This window comes from Microchirus variegatus, assembly GCF_963457635.1.
Source record: "Microchirus variegatus genome assembly, chromosome: 3".
Classification (NCBI taxonomy): domain Eukaryota; kingdom Metazoa; phylum Chordata; class Actinopteri; order Pleuronectiformes; family Soleidae; genus Microchirus; species Microchirus variegatus.
This window is the reverse complement of record NC_139804.1, coordinates 36,241,024-36,264,516: the sequence shown is the minus strand read 5'-3', so window position 1 is coordinate 36,264,516 and position 23,493 is coordinate 36,241,024. Positions and strand designations below refer to the sequence as shown.

The following is a 23,493-nucleotide window of genomic DNA, read 5'->3' as shown; positions in this document are numbered from 1 at the left end:
CAGAAAAAAATTAATTCCAGGAATTAAATACAATAACATTTTTATTGTATTTACTTCCTGGAATTTTTTTTTTTTCTAGTTTTCCCAGAAATAATAACACTTCCTTGTTCGGCTGTTTTCTTAAACATGGATTTTTAGGAACAATACGAGCTAATATGAATCAGTGTGACCGGTATGAGAGCAGCAGCACACTCACACGATCGGGTGTTGTGTAATCGTCGCTGTTGTGTTGTGTTGTGTGTTCAGGGGTGTGATAGACGATGATGGGTACAGAAGCACTGAAGCTTCACCCTCCATAGAGAAAATAATGAAACTTTAATGAAACGAGATGCGACAGAAACCAAACGCCCGTCTGTTCCTTTGAAGTCGTCGTCAGGTCAACGACTCCTGAGCAGTTGTGGAAGAATTCGGTGTCATTTTGAAAATCAACACATCATTTAATACCAAAACTGTCAATGTTGATTCATACGTAAGAAATAGATTAGGATTGTATTATGTATTACAGAACCGTATAGTGTCGTGTTTTATATAATCCTAAACTGATTAGCCATAACTTTACAATCTGTTTTCTATTTTAATACTGAGGCTGTACATAACATTTACATGTATGTATACATGTTTAATTATTTTATTATTGTGCCATATAACTACCATTTATTTTGTACTTTGTACATTTTCTTCTATTCTAGCATACATATAATATATGTATGTTATGATAGGCCTATAAATATATAATTATTATAATGGCTAGTTAAATATTTTTCTCTAAATGGGAACATACTTTAACTAAATAAATTGAGATCATGTGCTGTCGAAGAAGGCCTAAAACTAGTGATTGAGATCAATAATTCAAATCAAGTGAGAAATAATAGGTCCATTTAGATCTTTGTACAACCAGCAGAGTCGCCCCCTGTTGGCTTTTATATTTATAACAATTGTAAAACAGTCACCAAGGCCAACATCTATCTATGGAGGGTGCTGGTCGATGCCATAACATAAGTTATTAATATTAATAATAATATAATAATATTAATATAACAATAATAATGATATTAATAATAATAACCATTATAATAATAATATTACTTGAATTTATTTATTTGAAAAGTGAAGGTGAACGAACCGGAAGTATGTGGGCGTGTCTGACCTACAGAGCCTTCATCTCCTCAGGTGAGCGTCCACTCCCAGGGGGCGTGGCCTGTGTGTGTGTGTGTGTGTGTGTGTTTATTTATCACCTGCTCCGGTGAAAACTTCACGCATTCTGGAAACGGAACAATAGTAAATATATTATTATCTCAAGCCGCGGACATGATAAAGTCTCTGAGCGTGTCCTCGGAGAACTCCCTGGACGATGTGGACTCGGTGTGCTCCGACGAGCTGCTCGGCTCTCAGTCCCGCCGCTGGCTGGCGGAGCTGCTCAGCGGGGACCTGCCTCCGGAGAGCGGGGAGGTGAGCGCCGTGGGCCGGGACGGACTCTTCGTGGACCATCACTTCCCGCTGGGTGAGCTGGAGATGCAGCCCGGGGTCAAGTGGAAGCGACCAAAGGTAAATTTAAAAAAAAACAACAACAAACAAACAACAACAAAAAACATTTATTATTGTAATATAAGAACTTTATTAAAGTGATTTTATCCACAGTTTTATTTAATTTTGAGGTAGAGCTACACGATGTTAGCAAGTCACGCGATAAGATAGATAGATAGATAGATAGATAGATAGATAGATAGATAGATAGACAGACAGACAGACAGACAGACAGACAGATACATACATACATACATACATACATACACACACACACACATAGATAGATAGATAGATAGATAGATAGATACATACATACATACATAGATAGATAGATAGATAGATAGATAGATAGATAGATAGATAGATAGATAGATAGATAGATACATAGATAGATAGATAGATACATAGATAGATAGATAGATAGATAGATAGATAGATAGATAGATAGACAGACAGACAGACAGACAGACAGACAGACAGACAGACAGACAGATACATACATACATACATACATACATACATACATACATACATACATACATACATAGATAGATAGATAGGCACCAAAAACTCGACATATACACGTATAGTGCGTGTGTGTATATTGTGTATACATACACAATACACATCTAATGTATATTAGAAATACATTTAAAGTGACATATATTCCAGTGTGGTTGTATGTGTGTGTTATTGAGAATTCTGATTCACAGCGTAAGAATATACTAAGTAACAGTATTATTCTTATTATTCTTATCTTAATTTCTTGATATATTATTGATAGATTATTGGTATGACTCAATAAAAATCTGGAAGAAAAAAAAAAAGTAATATTTTAATTAAATGTTAACATAATAATTATAATAAATTCTACTGCACTGTCGCTTCTCTTCTCGTTTATCTGTTCCCCCCCAAGTTTGGGGAACGACACCTGGTCCTAATGAGGCACAACCTCATTTCTGACAAACAGGTTAAGTCTAATTTTTTTAATTGCAGTGAGATCAAGGTTTGGCATTAAGTGGTTATGGTTAAGGTTAGAGATAATGCTTTGGTTAGGCTTGTTCAAATGAATGAATGGGGTGTGTGTATGTTCTTGTATTTGTGAGGACATTTTGGTTGGTCCCTTACGTCTTTAAAGGGCCTTTTTCGGGATTAAGTCCTGGTTTTAGGGTTAGAATTGGGTTTATGTTAGGATAAGGGTAAAGGTTAGGGTTTGGCACTTAGTTGTGATGGTTAAGATTAGGGTAAGGGTCTAGGGCAGGGGTGTCAAACTCCTTTTCACTGAGGGCCACATCAGCATAATGGTTACCCACAGAATAAATGTAACTAAATGTAACCAAATATAATGTAAAATAAAGGTAACTACTACTACTTGCTAAATAACTTTCTGTATTTATTACTTATTCAATTTCACTCGTCGCATGATGCATATACAATGATACACTGCAATGTAGCAGGGGTGCCGTCATTTTGCGGGTAACACAATCGCCATGCATTGTGGGAAATGTAGTTTATGGTCGCACGTACGCCTTAAAGCAGCATAGACCTATTTTAACACAGATTTTCAAGACCAATTGATGACTCACGGGCCACATGAAATGACGTGGCGGGCCACATCTGGCCCCCGGGCCTTGAGTTTGACACATGTGGTCGAGGGAATGCATTATGTCTATGAGTGTCCTCCTTACTGTGAATGAAGCACAAACGTGTGTGAATGTTTGCAGATTTAATGCTGTCAACACAACTCTTCTTCCTGTGTAATTATAAATCTGCAATAAAACACAGAAAGACACCGAGATCCCTATGTTGGTGAATACAGTATCAGGCAGAACCGTATCAGGCATCAGGTATCAGGCAAACACCTGTGTTTGTTGCCTCGGGATAGTGAAGTCTTCACTCTGACTCTGACAACAACTGCAGATCAGTGTGTTTTTTATATATATATATCAGGTGAAAATATAGAACCAAAATGCCTGCAGGTCAACACAACAGGAGCTAATGAAAGTGACGAATGCCTTTCCTCTTGATTCGAATAAAAGTGTGTGACACATTTAAAAGGAGAGATAAAAACAGCTTCATGACATGACGAGTGGAAGTAAAAGACAATTGGCAGTAGAGTTTGTGTAGTCATTGTTATTATTTCCCACAGTGAGTTGTGATACTAATAATAACAAGTAATAATAATAATAATTCTGTTCTTCGCCGAGTGAAACCAAAACCTATGGAACAGTGCGTCATTTAACGATCAAACAGGTGTCAAAGGTTGCATTTACAACATAATTGTTATCAGTCATAACACTTTGTTCATTTCACTTTCCCTTCAAAAGTAACGTTCAGTGAGATTGTGAAAAATAAAGGAAAAGCATTTCATCGTCATTCAGATCAGATTACCAGATTTGCATAGTCAAGAGTCAGCACTTGTTTTTAACATCGTCAACTCTCTTCTAAAGCTTTGACACTAAGCCTCTTCATCAATATCTGAAGTTAAATCGTACATGTGTTCTTAAGAAATACAATTTAATCAAAAAAAGACCTTTGTCATATTTTGAATATAATTGTTTTGAATGATAAAACATGGCCATTTAAACACTGTAGGATAATACATTTGAATTTGAATTTAGGGTAAGGGTTAGTTAACAACTGAAGAATTAAAGAGAACACAATACGTGTCAGCGTCAACACATCAGAACAAGTACAGTGAATGAGACGTCATTGTATCACATGTACCACAAAATGAAGCCAACGCCATTAATATTAATTACAAGATCCTGTTTAAAAATGAACGCAACATAATCCCACAAACCACCAGAGAATGTGACGCTTGTTTGTTATACTTGTTTTGCCGCTGGACGTGAATATTTATCATTTAATGAGTTTTATGTCACAGTGTTTGCGCCTGACGACTCGCACTGTAAAAAAAAAAAAAAAAGTTGAGAAAACTGAAAATTTCAAGGCAACTTGATGCAGTAAATTTTTGAGTTTACAGCCCAATTAAAGATCTCAAGTTTTTTTTAAAAAGTTCCATCACCTAATATTATTTTGCTTGACAAACTTGTAAGTTAGAGTTGTGCCAACTCAAAATTCTCTTTTCAAACAGTTTGGCGAACTAATCTTGTTCAGATAATGTACATTTTTTTATAAAAAAAATTTTTTGGAGTTGGCACAACTCTAACTTACAAGTTTGTCTAACAAAATAATATTAGTTGATGGAACTTTTTTTTTTTCCTTGAGATCCTTTGTTGGGCTGTAAACTCAAAAAAATTGATTGCAGCAAGTTGCCTTGACATTTTGACTTTTCTTTTTTACAGTGCACTGGCTCTTAACCTGTTTTGTTTTGAGACCAACGCCATATTTGTTTGTGTCGTGTGTTTTTTTGTTAAACAAGTTCAGGACGTCTGTGACGGATGTGAGGTAAAGGTCAGAGAGGTCATGTGTTTGGCCTCTTGTCATTAATGAACCCTAACCCAAGGGTTTTGCTGTTGAACAGTTGCATCAGACTTTTCGTATTGAACAGTGAACTTAGCATTATTATCATAGCTTATGTTAAATATCCTCTGCGTGTAACACAAAGTGAACTCTTCTGGTGTCTGTGGGAATCCTTTTGTTCATCTTGACATTGTTTTTGTTCATAATTTCCAAAATACACATTATTCCTGCTTTACCGGTACAGTGGAATGTCACCGCGTGCAAATGCAAACAAAAACCTCACTGAATGCACACGGCCGACATAATTATAGAGACAGGCGAGTTGTCCTGAGACAGTAAAATCCCACAGAGGATGTGACTGCATGCAGGTATTAACCCTCATTTACTGCAATAAAGCAAAAATAAGATTTAAAAATGAGATAAAACTCCTCAGCACAGCCAGAAAACACAATAGTGATGTCTTATAGTATGCACTGGTTTTATATATATATATGTATTGAGCCCTTTTTTAGAGGAAAGTCAGTTTAAATGCAGATTATGTTGTACACGTGTATGTGTGGTTATTTATACTGTGATTATTATGCTGATTATTACTAATATTAAAGCTTTAGATCCAAGAAGAGTCTCAGAAACTGAAGTGGATCAAAGAATTAATTAATAAAATTAATTGATTTAGTGTTTAGATCTTTTTTTTGGAGATATTAATCTGAAACATGATTGAACAAATGTTAATCCTCCTGGCGTTGACCAAATGAGTCGCCACTCCCTTTGGCACGCCGCTCTCAGACAGGTTACATCCTGTATTTTTTAATTTTTAATTTTTAATTTCTTCTCTCTTTTTTCATCTGCCGTTGCCTTCGCTGCCATTCCTAGGAGATCTGTCCATCACCTCAGTTCATCATTAATGGAGCGACACACCTGGACATCCGCCAGGGGAAACTCAGTAAGTAGAATTCACCTGTCATTAACTACATGCACTTACAGGAGCAGGATCCAGGCCTGTTTATACAGCGAGAATAGATTTTCATGGGTTATTTGCTCCGCAATCATTAAAAGTGGATCATTTGGGGTTTTGTGGACAAACTTAACAAACATTTGAGATCATCATATCCAGGTTTGGGAAACATTGATTTTGTGGACCGAACAACTAATCGACAGATGAATCTATTATGAAAAATCGTCGTTAGTTGCAGCTCTGATATAAAGGTTGGATATGGTCACCATTCAGTGCCCTTTTTTAGTACTTTTCTTTCTTTTTAATAACGAAATGTGGTTTTATTTGTCAAATAGAAGCCAAAACCTCTCAACTGCAGTTAGAAAATCTTCAGAAAACCTGTCCGGTTGGGGCTTGAGCTCGGTTTTTATTGCCGATTATCTCAGACCTGAGCTGTGCTCTGGTTCACATTAAGAGGAGAAACAGTTCATGATTCTTCACGTCTTGGTATTTGTTGATATTTGGAGTAAAGATGGAGAGAATAAAGTACAATGAATGATGCACAGCTGCTCACAGAGGAGGCTGTGCACTCTTAAGCCCAATTTATACTCCTGTGTAAAGTGCTCTACGTAGGCTACGCAGAGTCCTCTGTGTCGACGCAGAACCTGTCGAAGAGCCTCTGCGTCGTCTCCGGGTGCAAGGAATATTTTTTAAGTGTCCGTCACTCCGTCAAGGGACAACGGAGACGGCAAGAGCTGCGATTGGTCCTCAGGACAGGCCGAGCGAAGCTGCTCTGTGCCGGCTCACAGTGAGCACCGAGCGTCCACAGAAGGCGGAGCTGATCCCCGCCGACTTCGTCGCTGCCAAACTTTAAATACGTCATATCTTAACACACACAGCACATGTTTAGACTCTAAATGGCCAATTTCTCGCCTCAAATGATCTTAAAACTGCGTTCCGGGACACAGAAAAGTGACAAACGGCCACTGTTTCAACAACAACAGTCTTTCTCTCTCTTTCTCCCTCGGACGCCATTGCTCACTGTAGCCAAAAGCACAACAACCTTGCGCAGCGACCCCTACTGATCGGGCGGGAAATTGCAGCGCCTATCCGTCACCACGACGCAGAAGTATAAAGGCTCGAGTGGTCTACGTGGTGACGCAGACGGATAACGCATTACGCAGTCGGAGAAGTATAATGTGGCCTTTAGAAATAAGGTTTTCCAAAAGGGTTCTTCTACAAGGGCTGAGGTTCTACCTGGAACCATTTGCTTCTGAAAAACCCTTTCCCGAAGAAAGGTTTTATCAAGGGTTCTTGGTGACACTAATGGTTCCAGTAAGAACCATTTATCATTTTTGATCCAGAGAACCCTTTAAAACCCCATTCCCGAATAAAGGGTTCTCCTTTGAGGACAAGCCGAAGAACCTTATATGGTTCTACGTAGCACTTTTATTTCTAAGAGTGCAAAGTGAACATTTTTCCATATCCTCCGATACCTAAACCTGTCTTCTTCAGACGACTGCTGGTTTCTCTCTGCCATCGCTTCCCTCGCCGTGCACCGGTCTCTGCTCATCAGGGTTGTTCCTCTCGAGCAGAGCTTCGACGAAGGCTACAACGGCAGCTTCACCTTCAAGGTAAATACCAGAATGTTCCCAAACACGTTGTTGTCTGTGTTGCACAGCTGTTGGTGTCATGTCTTGTCTTGTTGGTGCTGCTGTTGGTGGTGATTTACCTGGAGTTAGAATTTAAACAGGATTAGGGACAATTGGGCTCACTTAGAAATGACCTTACTTTTGAAGGAAAAGCACTTTTTTTCAATGAATATAACATGAAATGAATCAGAAATACACTCTATACGACTATTCTAGCTGCTATCGTCTGGTTTTTAATAGAATATGTACATAGGTGTATAGACTAGAGGCCCATTTCCAGTGTTCTAATGGTACATTGTGTTTGCTAATCGCATTAGAAGGCTATTGGATGATTAGAAAACCCCTGTGCAATGATGCTGAAAACAGTTTTAACTATATTTTCTATTCATTTTGCAACTCTTTTGATGAATAAAAGTGTGACTTTTAATGGAAAAAACACACAAAAAATTGTGTAGGTGAGCCCAAACTTTTGAACGGTAGTTTTGTTGGCGTTATGTTAAAAAAACGACGTGCGTTTTCACACCCTGCGTAGTTCTGGCAGTACGGTCAATGGGAGGAGGTGAGGATCGACGACTTGCTGCCGACTCAGAACAACAAACTGATCTACCTCAAATCCCCAGACCAGCATGAGTTCTGGAGTTCACTGCTGGAGAAGGCCTATGCCAAGTGAGTACAAATATAAAAGGCACAACGAGAATATAAAAGCTAAGGAGAAGCAGTTAAAGGAGAGTAAAAAAACGTTCTGTCTTATTGTTTATCACCTATCACCTGATCTAATGTTTTCCACCTCCCTGTCCCAGGCTGAAAGGCGGCTACATAGCTCTGGACATGGGCTTCCCTCACGAGGCCATGGTGGATATGACCGGTGGAGTAACTGAGGTTCTGAACATTTCCTTGCTGCCTCAGGACCTCCCCACCATCCTGCGACACCTGCTTTCTAAAGGAGCGCTCATCAACTGTGCCAACTGCCAGGTGTGGTGGCCACAGGACAGGCGTGACAGCACTTTGGGAACATCTTTGGGAACATGTTTCCTTCTGTGCATACTATATTATGTGATGATGAGTCATGTATCTTCTTGTCCTGCCTGACTGTGGGTTTTTTCTTCCCCTTTTGTCCTCTAAGGGAGCTCTGGAAACAAGGAATGAACTGGGGATCATGTTCAGACACGCTTACTCTGTGACTGCAGTGGAGAAGGTAATTGAAGCTGAACGAGTCGAACAAGCGTCAGCTGAGATTCATCTTTTCTGTCTGTGTAAGGTCAAAGGTCAGTCAGGGTGGATGAGCAGAGTGACAACGAACCCTTTTAAAGGTGACATAGAGTGGTCCTGTTGCACATAAATGTTAGTTATGGAGGTCTACTTACATATATTAACTTGTTTTTATGCTCAAAAACCTCCTAGTTGCTGTAAACGAGCCGATAGAAATCCTCTTTTCTGACAGTGTTTTTCTGCTGCGAGATTTGAGAGTGAACTTTCACCCCCAGAAGACAGAGTCTTGTGATTGGCCAGTACTATCCAGCACATCCGTTCTCAGAAGCACAGCGCCCCCCTCTGGAACGGTGGATGCACTGCTCCTCATTATCAAAACATTGTTTTAACAGTGTTTAAAAATAGCTTCTTCACGACTCCCCGCCGCAGTCCCTTTTATGACTTTAAACCGGAGTCAGACCCAGAGTCAGAAGACACTGTCGCTCGTGAAACACCTCCACAACGGACGTTATTCTTCTTCTGCGGTTCAATGTACGCAACGGGATGTGCCCGGACTAGTGCCCGGAGCAGGACGATCGGTTGTTCAGGAGAACCGCTGCTTACGTAACTATTACGGGATTTTCAGTGATCTCGTTGAGCCCCGAGATTACAATAAAACACAGCGTTCTCAGCAGTGGCTGAACTGTTTGTTTCGAACCGTCAGGGCTTCATAAACAAGGTAATGACGCAGATACACACCAAAAAAAACAGCGTTTATAGGAACTTCCGGTCTAGTTCCGCTTTAAGATCATCGTTCGTGCATGTCTTTATATGTTTTCGGCCGTTTGAACGACTGTAAACTTAAATCCTTAAATAATATGCTGTGTGCAGGTAGGTCTAAGGTGACAGGATGAACTTGTATCATCCTTTAATTGTGGTGTCTGGGTAAATGAAGTCAGAATGGGTGGATGGGTGAGGTACGACGACAGGCGTTAATTAGTGCATTTCCATTCAGACGTCATTGTTGAGTTTTAATGTAGTGGAAACGCTGATCTCTTCTTTCTGCCGCTCTCACGTGTTCGCTGTTTCTTCGTCTCTGACAGGTGAAGTCGGCACATGGCACAGAGGATTTAGTGCGGATCCTCAACCCCTGGGGAAACACTGAGTGGGTGGGGCCCTGGAGTGATGTAAATGGGTTAGTACACACACCCTCCGCATGAGCCAGATCAGACAGGTTTACAGCACGATTAAGTGCTGAATGATAAAGAAAACATTTTGCAAACCTGCAGGATTAATAGAATCTCTGTCTCTAAATCTCCCTGAGTTGGTTTGTTTGTTTCTGGTTGTTGTTGTTGTTATTGGTGTCTTGGTCTGCACCGTCTCTGTAACACACACATGTTGCATTTATGCTAGTTATGCATGGTGGGGGGGGAAGTCAATTCCAAGCTTTCCATATAAAAATGTACATTGATGCATGTCGTCACTATTTGTTTTTGCAAATAAAAGGTGAGGACATTGGTCATTTTTATTAGATTATTAATAAAATATAATAAATAGTGCTGGGCACTAGGTTAACGCACGTTAACGCATGATGCGTTTCCATGACAACTGACCGTAAAAAGACAGGCACCGTTTACCAGTTAGCGCCGCTAGCTGCATTAGCTCCTTTTAGCACCGGTTAGCGCGCCCTTCAGTCGAACTGCAGCGGTCTGTTTATTAAAGGAAAAGAGCAGCGCTACAAATAACCAGCGTACCGCTGTTTTTTAAAGTTTAGCGTTACTTTAGAGACTCATTTTAGTCACGTACACATGACGTCACGCACGTCTTTTTCCGGTCAGTCGTCACGGATGCGCATCATGCGTTAAAGGTGCCATGTGTAAGAATGTGGCCAAAGCCGGTTACTACATTCAAATTCAAAATACCGAGGTCTTTTAGGTTTCGTTTTCTGACGTAACTGGCAACCTGTGGTTGCTCGGCAGCTGAGACTCTACCGACTGCAATGATTCGTAGACAGCGGTAGGTGGCGCCACATGCCCAAAACATGATTTCAAAACGTAAAACATGATTTGCAGTCTGCAATATATTTTTTTTAATGCAAATATTCTGGCTGCACTGTTGTTGTTGGTGAGTTATCACATGATGCACCTTAACGGCCTTAACGTGCCCAGCACTAATAATGAATGTTCCCTATTATCATCTCCTGAGTTAAAATGGTAAATAATGTGTAATCTTTTGTGCATAAATAAACACAGTCTCTCAGTCTTCACTTCTTCGTCTCTTTCCAGTCCAGAGTGGAACAGAGTGAGCCCCGAGGAGCAGAAACGACTGCAGAGAATCAGTCGGGAGGACGGCGAGTTCTGGTGAGTTTGTGATTCAGCGTTGTCTCTCTCTCTCTGTGTGTGTGTGTGTGACATGCATCATTTACTCCATCCTCGCTTGTTCATGTCCGCCCTCTGCAAACACCAAACCAAACAAAAACACACTTTGCCCGGAGTTTCGTCAGGAACCCACAAGGCAAACGAACACGTGTTTTTTTGTTTTTGAAACGCTGTCGTATAAAGCTACACAAACACAGCTGCTGTTACACTGTGTGTGTTGAACCGAGACAGTAGACTTCAGAAGAACATGTGTTCTCTTCAATCAGGATGTCGATATCGGACTTTCGACAGCAGTTTGAGATGATGGAGGTGTGTCACCTGTGCGAGAACTTCAAAGATTCCAGCTCCAGTGTGCAGCCGTGGTCCTGCATCATGCTTCATGGGAACTGGGTGCCACGCATCACAGCGGGAGGATCTCCCCGAGGGGGTAAACACACTTGACAACACATGATGTTTGATAATAATAATAATAATGAAAACTGGGTTGTGTGTTTATATCTCCGCCGTAAGATCATCTCAACTGGTCCGTGTATGAATGGGTCCGCGGCCTCTTTCTTGTTATAAGAGTTCCTCCAAAATAAAAGCACTAATGTGGCTTTTGCTCTGGAGCATTTACAGAAGATTCTGTAGGAAGTCATCGAATTGTACTGGTTTCCATGCTCAGTTGCTAAGACCAGTAAGATAATCCCCCTTTTATGCCCTGTGAACATGTTTGCATAGTATTTAATCCGATGTTTCGAGTTGAGACAGGCTTATTTGTTCTGTATTCAGTAACAGTAGCAAAGACACTACAGCGTGTTTATTCTGTCCGTCTATATCTGTCTGTCAACCCAGGACAACCTAGTTTACGGTGATTAGGCGATTAATCTGCTCCAGGCTCATTTGGGAAACGCCAAACCACTGAATTACAACATGGTTTAATTGCAGCTGTTGACAAGAGAGAAACCTATTTTTCAGTTTTGTTCATTTTTTCATTTGAAGTTCTATGTCAGGCATGCCCAAAGTCCGGCCCGGGGGCCAATTGCGGCCCATGTTAACATTTTCACCGGCCCGCACCCTCTGTTATAAAATCAATGTGATATGTGGCCCGCCAGCACTGTTGACCTGAGTATTAAATGCACAAACAGTCTGTTTGCTGCATTGTAACATTTTCTGACCAGTGCGGACCAAAGCAATCCAACTATAGGTGTGAAAGCGCCCTAAGTGACTCTCACCTGTGTGACGTCTTCGCATTAAAACCACTGTTTTTGAGCCAGAACTTGACGACATACTGCAGTAAAGATCTCAGTATCACACTTCACATTAGTGCAGACATGATTTGTTTAGTCCATGATTTATTAGGTAAATAAATTCTAAAATCTTAATGAACATAGAATTTTTGTGATGATCAAAACCACCGTTTTGAATGTAGAAGTTTACAGTGAGCATTTAATAGTGAATAATATGTAATGTTTCAAATGAACTGAGATATGTTTAATATTCTCTAAAGTGTTTCTTTCCCGACAGACTTTTTCTTCATTTTATTTGGTCTTGAAATACGAAAGGCAGAGGGATTTGGGTAAAAACTTGAAAATAAAAAGAAATGAAGGATGTCATTTGCAATAAAAATGTCATAAAATAAGAAAATTTGTATTTAATGTTATTCAAAGAATGTCAGGCAGAATGGTCGGCCCACACACGTTTTCACCTTACCAAATCTGGCCCTCTTTGCAAAAAGTTTGGACACCCCTGCTCTAAGTATTTGTTTTTCATATATATAGTTTATAAATTTTTCTTACGCACTAATTTATCTTTGCTGTAACAAAATGAATTAGTCCACATCCTCCACACCTTTTAAGTAGCAGACAGGGCAGCTGCAGCATTGACATATGCAAACAGATATTCTATTGTTCATGCCAATGATTTACAAAACAAAGATCACAATGGACATCACCCAACGCTAAAGTATAATGAAATGTATATTTCTTTGTCGAAAGGGATTGATTACAACATCTTAAAAATCTTTTTAAGATTTGTTGTTTTAGCAATGCTATAATGACCATACTGACTGTATAATGTTTTTCTCAATTCTACTTCATTGGAACACATCCACCACCAATGGCAAACATGTTAATAGTTTATCTCCTGACCTAAAAGTCAATCATAAGGTATTTGACGATTTATCATCAATGTTATGCAAGTAGAACTGTGTGTGTACTTGTATTTGTTGACCTTTCCTGGAATAATGGTTAAAGTTAAAGTTAAGGTTCCAATTAATAAAAGTCAATGCAGAGTCCTGAGAATACCTGCCTAAAACTGTGTGTGTGTGTGTGTGTGTGTGTTCACAGGTTGGTTCTGGCAGAATCCTCAGTTCGTCTTGGATCTGTCAGAGGTGGACAGTCACGGCACCGGCTCCCAGAAGAGCTGCTCCTTTGTTTTGGCTCTGATGCAGAAACACCAGAGACGTACACGCGCAGACCTCGCCATATCCCTGCATATATTCCTGGTACTCTCTCTCTCTCTCGCTCACACACACACAAATAAACTTGTTTTTATATCTTATTGAGGACACATCATTGACATAATTCATACCCTAAACCCTTACTCTAACCTTAACCATCAGAACTAAGGGTAACGCTTTCTTTTACAGTCCCCTAATTACCTGGTATTTAGCTGGTAAATTCATGGTAACACTAAAGTGTTGCTAGGTAATTACCAAGGGTAATAAGATAAGTAAATACAGTGAAACCGTTGCCAAAATACTGGGTAATGCACGGTAATGTACTCGGTAAGTAAAGTAAAACTGTACTGTAAAAGAAAGCCAAGCTTGTTTCCATGTAATTACACACATTTTTAGGGTTAGGTTTGTTAGATTACCCCTTGGGTAAATAGCTAGTAATTAGGGGACTGTAGGTACCTGCTTATTACCAGTTTATAACCCAATAATACACTTACATTTACCATAGTTTTGCCATAGTTTAGCTGTACATACCTTCTTATTAACAGCAGTAATAACACGCTATAATTAACTATATAGTTACCAGGTAAATGCCCAGTATTTTGGCAACAGTTTCACTGTATTTACTTTCTTATTACCATTGGTAATTACCTAGTAACACTTTGGTGTTACCATGAATTTACCAGGTAAATACCTGGTAATTAGGGGACTGTAAAAGAAAGCGTTGCCGAACTAAGTGCTGAACCCTTGCCCTAATCCTAATCTAAACCCTATTTTAACCCTAACCCCTGTCCTGCTTTCATCATAGCTACAAATGCTTTTAAAAGTCCTTAGGAATATAGTAGAAAACACACATCACAAATATCAATATCTGTGAACAGAAAATCCACGTGATTAACTTCACAGTTCAGGCGAGAGAACACCAGTAAAAACAGCAGCTTCATCTTCAGTTTGAGTAAAATATACTGAACGTTAAATTACAATCCAAATACTGTGTGTACGTAATCCTCTAAACACTAACCATCTTGTTTATGGCTGATGTCCCAACCATGTGCCACTGAGTGCATCAATAGTTCAACATGAACAAATCACAGGTTTTTTTGTAGACGTCATTATAGTAGAAACTCAGTAAGGTATGGATTCGGCCGCATTCACACCTGCCGTGAATTATTCCCTTCACTTACATGTGGATTGTGTGTTAAACACAGAATACATCCTCAGAACTGATCACAAACACACACTCTGTCCACAAGACACATTAGTGATCACTTTCTCAACTAACGTCCTCTGATGCCAATGGTGTTTTCCTTTCTCTCTTTGCTATTGTAAGGTCTTAGTCTTACTATATAAAGTCTATGTGCCTTGAGATTATGTTATCTGAAATCAGTGCTGTGCTTTGGTTTCATTTAAACTGCAGTAGATTATCTCATCTCTCGTAGTCTGTTTTACTTAAAACTTCTATCGCCTGAACAGGGACTTGAACCCTGGACCCTCAGATTAAAAGTCTGATGCTCTACCGACTGAGCTATCCAGGCTCTGCTTAAAGATGGAAAGACCTGTGAATTCTTACCTACTGGTATTATAATCAGTATTATCATGTGTCCTGGTGAACAGGCCCTTCCCTCAAAGACATACCTGTCCACTGAGGACCTGAAGACTCGGCCCGTCCTCTCCTGCCCTCATTACTCCACGCGCAGGGAGGTCGTCCTCCGCGGCTCGCTTCCTCCGGGTCGCTACATCATCGTTCCTTCCACAGCTGAACCAAATCAGCAGGGATCGTTCCTCCTGCGGGTGCTCACCGAACAGGGCAACACGGCCACGTGAGTCACTGAGTCGTCTGTTCATTCGTTGTATAGCAAAATATGTTTGACTTAGATCACTTGATTTAATTTGTGGTGAAAGGTTATTAAGGGATTATTAATCAATATCAAACTCGTCTTTAATAAATGAGTAAATTAACTCTGTACTGTGTGGATTTATTTCTGAACCTCTTGAGAATGTAAATTATTCAACATCAGCAGCTTAGACTCATGACCTCACCATAATGGTTTTTTGCATTTTCTTTGTCCTGTGATTCACAAATGATGATTCTTACAATATAACTTGATCCTTTTTTCTTCAGCGACGCTCAAAAACCCACGCACGACATCTCCATGACAGAGGTAGGAGACGAGTTTAACTGGTTGTCTGTCGCACAATGGCGTTAATCTTAGAAATAAAAAGGCAGGAAAGCTTTGAAAGGGTGATCGGGTTACAGGTGTGAAAAGCACTCGTTCCATCCTGAAAGCGTCTTCATATCAGATCTGATATTGTGTATTTATCACAACCACAGCTGTGGCTCGTATCTGTGTCAGATAGATTATTCTATGAGCCTCAGATTAAAAGAACCATCCGTGCTCCTGTAAATAAGTAAACAAGTTTTATATCGTGTGCCTGTGCTTCACACGTTACTGACATTATTTTGGGGGACGACTGCAACCGCAGCACTAAACAAAGTGCCTATTTCATTGCGTCATTTTCTAAATAATCCCAGATTAGCAGAGTGCATAGTGTCTGCTTGCACAGTGTGGATGGAAGACTCGGCTGTGTTGTCTCCTGCAGATTAGCTCAGTAAAGGTATGAACATCTGTCACGTTAGCTCTTTGTCACACTTTAAAGGGTGTGTCCACTCCCCCACCCAGTGCATGCTGGGATAGATGCCAGCAAGGAGATTGATTTTTGATTTTTTTTTACTTCAACTGCCAAACTGAAGGAGAGCATGACCAGAGATACTGTTTTTTTTCCTTCTCCTTTCTGCAGCATTCATATCCTCACCAGGCCGCTCTCCCTCCCCCTACATCTATGAGACGGCTGTTCTTGAAGCACTCCAACAAGGTGAGATTTATCTGCACGCAGCTGCTTTGTGTCCAAAACCAGAGCTGGAGTTCAGGTCACGTCTTGCAAACATGTGCCTTTAGTGTGGTAGAAAGAAGATTCACGGTAATAAAGATGAGAAAATACAGGCTTCGAGTCCCTGTTTTGAATATAGATGAATCCTCTGTACGTTACATCTTGTTTTATTGAAGGTCCCATATTATACCCTATTAACCCGAGTTAAACTAGGTCCTGGTGCCCTAATGAACATGTCTGTGTCATGCTTTAGTCAAAATATCATAAGGATGAAGCACAATAGCAGTTCAATAACTCTGCCAAAACAACTTTTTTCAGAACGCTCGGTTTTGTGCCTGATCATTTACATGTGAATGAGACCCAGGTAAACACACATCCACTGCTTCCAGGGGAGTGTCGATCTAACTGTCGCCACTTATCACCTATTGTCATGCAGCGTCGTCACAACCCCCGCTCCATATACCCCATAGTAATGTCCGTTTACCTGTTGTTACTGCGTTTCACCGTAATGCATAGAGTGACCACGATTTTGGCTTCTCGCAATCATAAAAAAATTGAAGAAAAACGATTAATGCGCCGCGCGGCGTGTTTGTAAATTCCCATGCTAGAAAAAGACCCTGAACGCACCAGTGTTACTGCGGCTGAAAGTGACGTGTGTGGATCAACAACACGAGGAGAGAACGTGGAAACACGACAGAAAGGCAGCCTTTGGTTGAGAAGAAATGTAGGACAACATCTACATCTTTCTGCAGTGCTTTCAAACGCGTGCTCCTCATATCACCGAACCACACACGCCACTCGCCAACCGCAGGCACGTAACTGGTGCGTTCAAGGTGTCCCTCCAGCATAGGAATTTACATACATGATCAACAACAAAGGGCTTGTGAAGCTTGTGAACATTTTTTTCATAAATAAAATATATCCACTGGACACACAAGTCCTCTGAGGCTGGAAGTTTGTGTAAAACACTGTGCTCCGCTGTGCAGCCACTCTTCCTCCCTCGCCTGCAGTCTCGTATTTCACAGGGACAAGGGGGAGCTACGGTGGAGCTGTGAAGTACTCTGTGAAGTACTCTGTGAAGTACTCTGTGAAGTACTCTGCCTGGCGGGGTGCCAACATTCACGGTGAAATGTCGTCACTTGGTCTGGAGGTGTAAACATCGCGTGTTTTATCGCCTATACTTACACAAAGTGGAACCACTAAAACATGACTGAGTCTTGTTTTTTCACATTTTGGGGACTGGTATGGCCCACTGAGTCCCAAATATAAGTACTAAAAGATTAAAAAGTTGATTTTGCACAATAGGGGACCTTTAACGTTTCCTGTTTTTTTCAATCATCAGAAGGAGTTATGTAAACCAGTTCATCTCTACTCCCTCCTGACTGAAGCCATACAGGAAGGAGGTCAGTGACGTCTCAACATCTCAAACATCACGTGTAGTGATGTGTCACGTCACGTGTTTAAAAATGCTCTCTGATGATATTTTAATCTGTTGTCTTCAGTGTTGGCCGGCAGCGAGAAGAACCTGGCTCTGGAGCACTGTAAGAGCCTGGTGGTCCTCATGGATGTATCCTTGGGAAAATAGTTCTTTATAGCGTATTTGAACTGAAATACTGCATGTATTGCTTTTATGTTTCGCCATTCGATTTTACCATCAGGATCTTTATTTATACAAACTGTAAAGAGTGCATCTTTGAGGCTCTAACACAGGTGGTGCTGTCTAAAATATGCCTGAATAAGGGTCTTGAACAGACTTTAAAGTCTTTTAAAAGTCTGATGTTATAAGAAATTAAGCTTTTCACACTTGGTACATTTTGAAATAACACTCACAGAATTTACTCATTGGACTAATCCTGACGTGTTCTGTTTGCTTCAGAAGAACGCGGCTCTGTATGTACAGTCCATAAATATTGGGACATCGACACAATTCTCTTCTTTTTGTCTCTATACACCACTATAATGGATTAGAAATGAAACGAACAACAAGGTGGGTTTTATCTGCAGACTTCAAGCTTTCATTTGAGGGTATTTACATCCAAATCAGGTGAACGGTGAAGGAATTACAACACTTTCTATATGTGCCTTCAACTTTTTAGGGGACCAAAAGTAATGGGACAAACTTAACAATCATTAAAGGGACACTGTGTAGTATTTATGGGTTTATATAACCCAAAATCCACTTTTTTATACATATTATGTGCTCCTGCATTGTCTAGTCGCTGTTTAATAGTTTTTGTTTCATTTTCGTAGTGTTTCAAAAAGTCATGTAAAATAACATGACCACGGACCGCGGTTGCATAGCCACTGTTAGCAGAGAGACGCCATGTTTCTACGGGAGCCTGTAAGGACAAACGCGAGAGAACAAATCAAGCGTCTCTTTACTTGTAGCAGAAAGTCCCGCCTCGACTCTCTCCGCTTCGTCTGCTACGTCCGCGGTAGCGCCGCCCTCTCCCTCGCCTCACGAACCTCATCTGCTGACACGGAGAAAGACGGCGAGGACGACATTTGACCGGCTGAGGACACCGTAGCTCTCAGGGAAGGGAGGGGGTGAGCAGAGGAGCAGTTCTTTGTTGTAAATTTCAGCCTCTCCTCTAGATGGCACTATAAACTACTTACTTCACCTTTAATACTTGGCTGGAAATCCATTGCAGTCAATTACAGCCTGAAGTCTGGAAGGCAGCAACATCACCAGACGCTGGGTTTCATCTCTAGTGATGCTCTGGCAGGCCTCTACTGCAGCGCTCTTCAGTTCCTGCTTGTTCTTGTTCTGTTTGTTTGTTTGTTTCATTTCAAATTCATTATAGTGGTGTATAGAGCCAAAAAAGAAGAGAATTGTGTCGATGTCCCAATATTTATGGACCTGACTCTATATGAGCTGTGTTTGTGTTGTGTTGTGCCCATTTCCATTTTTTCCTTGACTTCCGCGGTTTATCCAGAGTCAGGGCATCGCTCGGCTGAACTGGAACGACTTCAAGGGTCTGTGGGATAAGATCAAGAGGTGGACGGTGAGATAATCAACACCCTACATTTGTTATTACTACATTTGTTATTATTTACTTTATCCTCCACGTGAGGGTCCGCTGGTGCCAATCTTAGCTGACATAGGGCGAAGGGCAGGGTTCACCCTGGACAGATCACCAGCCCGTCACAGGGCCACATATAGAGACAAACAACCGTTCACGCTCACACCTATAATTTAGAGCAGGGGTGTCCAAACCTTTTGCAAAGAGGGCCAGATTTGGTAAGGTGAAAACGTGTGGGGGGCCGACCATTCTGACTGACATTCTTTGAACCAATAACATTAAATACAAATGATCTATTTTATGACATTTTTATTGCAAATGACATCCTTCATTTCTTTTTATTTTCAAGTTTTTACCAAAATCCCTCTGCCTTTCGTATTTCAAGACCACATCAAATGAAGAAAAAGTCTGTCTGGAAAGAAACACTAATATTTAGAGAATATTAAACATATCTCAGTTCATTTGAAACATTACACATTATTCACTATTAAATGCTCACTGTAGACTTCTACATTCAAAACGGTGGTTTTGATCATCACAAAAATTCTATTTAATTAAGATTTTAGAATGTATTTACCTAATAAATCATGGACTAAACAAATCATGTCTGCACTAATGTGAAGTGTGATACTGAGATCTTGACTGCAGTATGTCGTCCAGTTCTGGCTCAAAAACAGTGGTTTTAATGCGAAGACGTCACACGGGTGAGAGTCACTTAGGGCGCTTTTACACCTATAGTTGGATTGCTTTGGTCCGCACTGGTCAGAAAATGTTACAATGTAGCAAACAGACTGTTTGTGCATGTAATACTCAGGTCAACAGTGCTGGCGGGCCACATATCATTGATTTTATAACAGAGGGTGCGGGCCGGTGAACATTTGAACATGGGCCGCAATTGGCCCCCGGGCCGGACTTTGGGCATGCCTGATTTAGAGGGACCAATTTGCCTTATCCCCAAATCTGGATGTTTTTGGACTGTGGGATGAAACTGGACGACCCGGAGAGAATCCACGCGCACTTACAGGGAGAACATGCAAACTCGAGTCGAGTGCAGCCGACACCATTCATTTTTCTACTGAAAAGCTATAGTTGTCAGGCAAGACGTGTCATTCACACACACACAGAAAGGTGTTGCTTTTTCAGTTCTCAGCGACGTAATGCAGAGAAGTAATGATGCAGATGTACAGGCTCATTCTGAGAGAACCTGAAACCGACCCAAAAAGTGCCCAAAACCTAAAAAAAAAAAAAGCACCACGTAATTGTGTGCAGACGTCTGCAAACGTGCAGGTTTTCTTCAATGCTGTGTGAAAATCTCTCCTCAGGACATTTTCTTGGCGTTTGACAAGAACAAGACGAAGCATCTGGAGTATCAAGAGGTGGCTCCTGCTCTGAAAGCAGCAGGTGAGGACCGAGGACACGCTGTGACATAAATGAATGCACGCTTCAGTTTGACTCGATGTAAAGAGAAATGTGACCAACAGGGGGCGCCATAGCACTTCTTCTCTTTTTCCTTTTTGCCACACAGCATTGTTCATCGACAAAGTTGGAGGGAACTATTGTTGTTTACTATTTTGTTTTTTTATCAAAAAATAACATTCTAGACACTAGACACTATATTTAACACTACATTTAATATTGATTTTGTTTTTATTTGCAAAGTCCTATTATTAGGGTTAGGGTTAAGTTACCCACATTCTGTATTTTTTGTCACGCATTGAAATTCAGATTCAAGATTCAAAGCGTTCATTGTCATATGTACAAAATAAACTATTCAAGTAATAGAAAAGTAAAGAAAAGATTCTGTACATCAATCACGTGAGTGATTAAACGATGTCCACGCGTTACCCTATGAATAAAGAAGTAATGATTAAATAAAAATTGAGTTTAGTAACATATGAAGTTTATCTTCATTGTAGTATTTCTAATTAAACTTGTGTTGTCTGTCTCTGCTCCAGGGATCATCGTGGATGATCTGGTGATGCAGCTGGTCGGACTGAGATACACGGAGCCGGACATGACCATCAGTTACCCCGGCTTCCTGTACCTGGTGATGAAGATGGAGACCATGATGCGTAAGGGAAACACCATCACGTACTGTATATAAATCACATGCAGTATCTCACAAACCCCAGAATAATTGAACCGTATCTTACCTATCGCTGCTAATCACACACACGCGTATGAATGAATGACCTCAGGGAGATCAGAGGAGGAAGTGAGAGGCAGAAAGATGCTGAGGACACTATTGCAAACCACCAGACCTTTCTGCTGAGCATGAAGACGTTTATATGTTTAAATTGTCAAGTAACATGTTAAAATTAATGTAAGGATTTCACCTGGCAACAACATACACTGTAGATAGTTTGATTTGTGTCACAAGAGGACAGGACAGTGAGTTTAAAAAGCCTCCTCTCTTAGACCCCATTGAGACCCTGTCCTCAGTGATCAGATCACAGCTAAAGCCCAATTTATACTTCTGCGTAAAGTGCTCTGCGTAGGTTACGCAGAGACTCTGCGTCGACGCAGAGCCTGTGTCCGTCACTCCGTCAAGGGACAACGGAGACGGCAAGAGCTGCGATTGGTCCTCAGGACAGGCCGAGATAAGCTGCTCTGTGCCGGCTCACAGTGAGCACCGAGTGTCCACAGAGGGCGGAGCTGATCACCGCCGACAACGTCGCTGCCAAACTATAAATACGTCATATCTTAACACACACAGCACATGTTTAGACTCTAAATGGCCAATTTCTCGCCTCAAATTATCTTAAAGCTGCGTTCCGTCACACAGAAAAGTGAGAAACGGCCACTGTTTCAACAACAACAGTCTTTCTTTCTCGGACACCATTGCTCACTGTAGCCAGAAGCACAACAACCTTGCGCAGCGACCCCTACTGATCGGGCGGGAAATTGCAGCGCGTGTCCGTCACCACGACGCAGAAGTATAAAGGCTCGAGGCGTCTCCGTGGTGACGCAGACGGATAACGCATTACTCAGTCGGAGAAGTAAAATGTGGCCTTAAAGGGACAATATGTAGTATTTATGGGTTTATATAACCCAAAATCCACTTTTTTATACATATTATGTGCTCCTGCATTGTCTAGTCGCTGTATAATAGTTTTTGTTTCATTTTCGTAGTGTTTCAAAAAGTCATGTAAAATAACATGGTCGCGGGCCGCGGTTGCATAGCCACTGTTAGCAGAGAGACGCCATGTTTCTACAGGAGCCTGTAAGGACAAACGCGAGAGAACAAATCAAGCGTCTCTTTACTTGTAGCTGAAGTCCCGCCTCCTCTCTCTCCGCTTCGTCTGCTACGGCCGCGGTAGCTCCGCCCTCTCCCTCGCCTCACGAACCTCATCTGCTGACACGGAGAAAGACGACGAGGACGACATTTGACCAGCTGAGGACACCGTAGCGCTCAGGGAAGGGAGGGGGTGAGCAGAGGAGCAGTTCTTTGTTGTAAATTTCAGCCTCTCCTCTAGATGGCACTATAAACTACTTACTTCCCCTTTCAGTATCGCACATCTGTACGGTCAGATTCGGTGAAATCGTACTTTTGTTCTCGACGTCAGTATGTGCTTGAATAAAGGTCTGGGACGTCAGATGTAATCGTAACGTGGACACAGACAACATCTAATGCCAGGTGTGAACAGTCCAATAATCCAGATGCTGTTACCGTGTAGATTAAAAACTTGCATCGCCCGAACAGGGACTTGAACCCTGGACCCTCAGATTAAAAGTCTGATGCTCTACCGACTGAGCTATCCAGGCTCTGTAAAGCCTTTGTTTACCTGTCGTCACAGAGTAAACACTCAAAGGTCATTACAGTTCCTGAAGGTTTCTTCTGTTTTTGCTCTTTTAACAGACAAATTCCAAGCGTTCGACATGGCGGGAATGGGAATGATAACCGTCAGCTACAGACAGGTATGAGCACAGACACAGTAGTGACTCCTTCCTCTTTATCTGCTTCACTAACACAGGAAATAAACAAACAGGTGTTTTCTTCTTCTGTTTGCAGTGGCTCCACATGACCATGTACAACTGA

General features: G+C 41.1%; 1 protein-coding gene across 1 annotated transcript; it reads left to right on the top strand.

Annotated features, from left to right (window-relative positions):
• Window positions 1-1,308: 1,308 nt before the first annotated feature.
• Window positions 1,309-23,493, top strand: LOC310925161 (calpain-9; the record flags this gene model as incomplete). The annotated part of the gene is made up of 20 exons (XM_083887035.1): window positions 1,309-1,545; window positions 5,827-5,896; window positions 7,403-7,521; window positions 8,072-8,205; window positions 8,340-8,511; window positions 8,663-8,734; window positions 9,831-9,922; window positions 11,013-11,087; window positions 11,372-11,532; window positions 13,433-13,590; window positions 15,157-15,362; window positions 15,665-15,704; window positions 16,342-16,416; window positions 17,774-17,834; window positions 17,934-17,998; window positions 19,368-19,436; window positions 20,777-20,855; window positions 21,410-21,526; window positions 23,314-23,372; window positions 23,467-23,493. The coding sequence occupies 20 exons, from the start codon at window positions 1,309-1,311 to the stop codon at window positions 23,491-23,493; spliced, it is 2,088 nt and encodes a 695-aa protein (XP_083743161.1).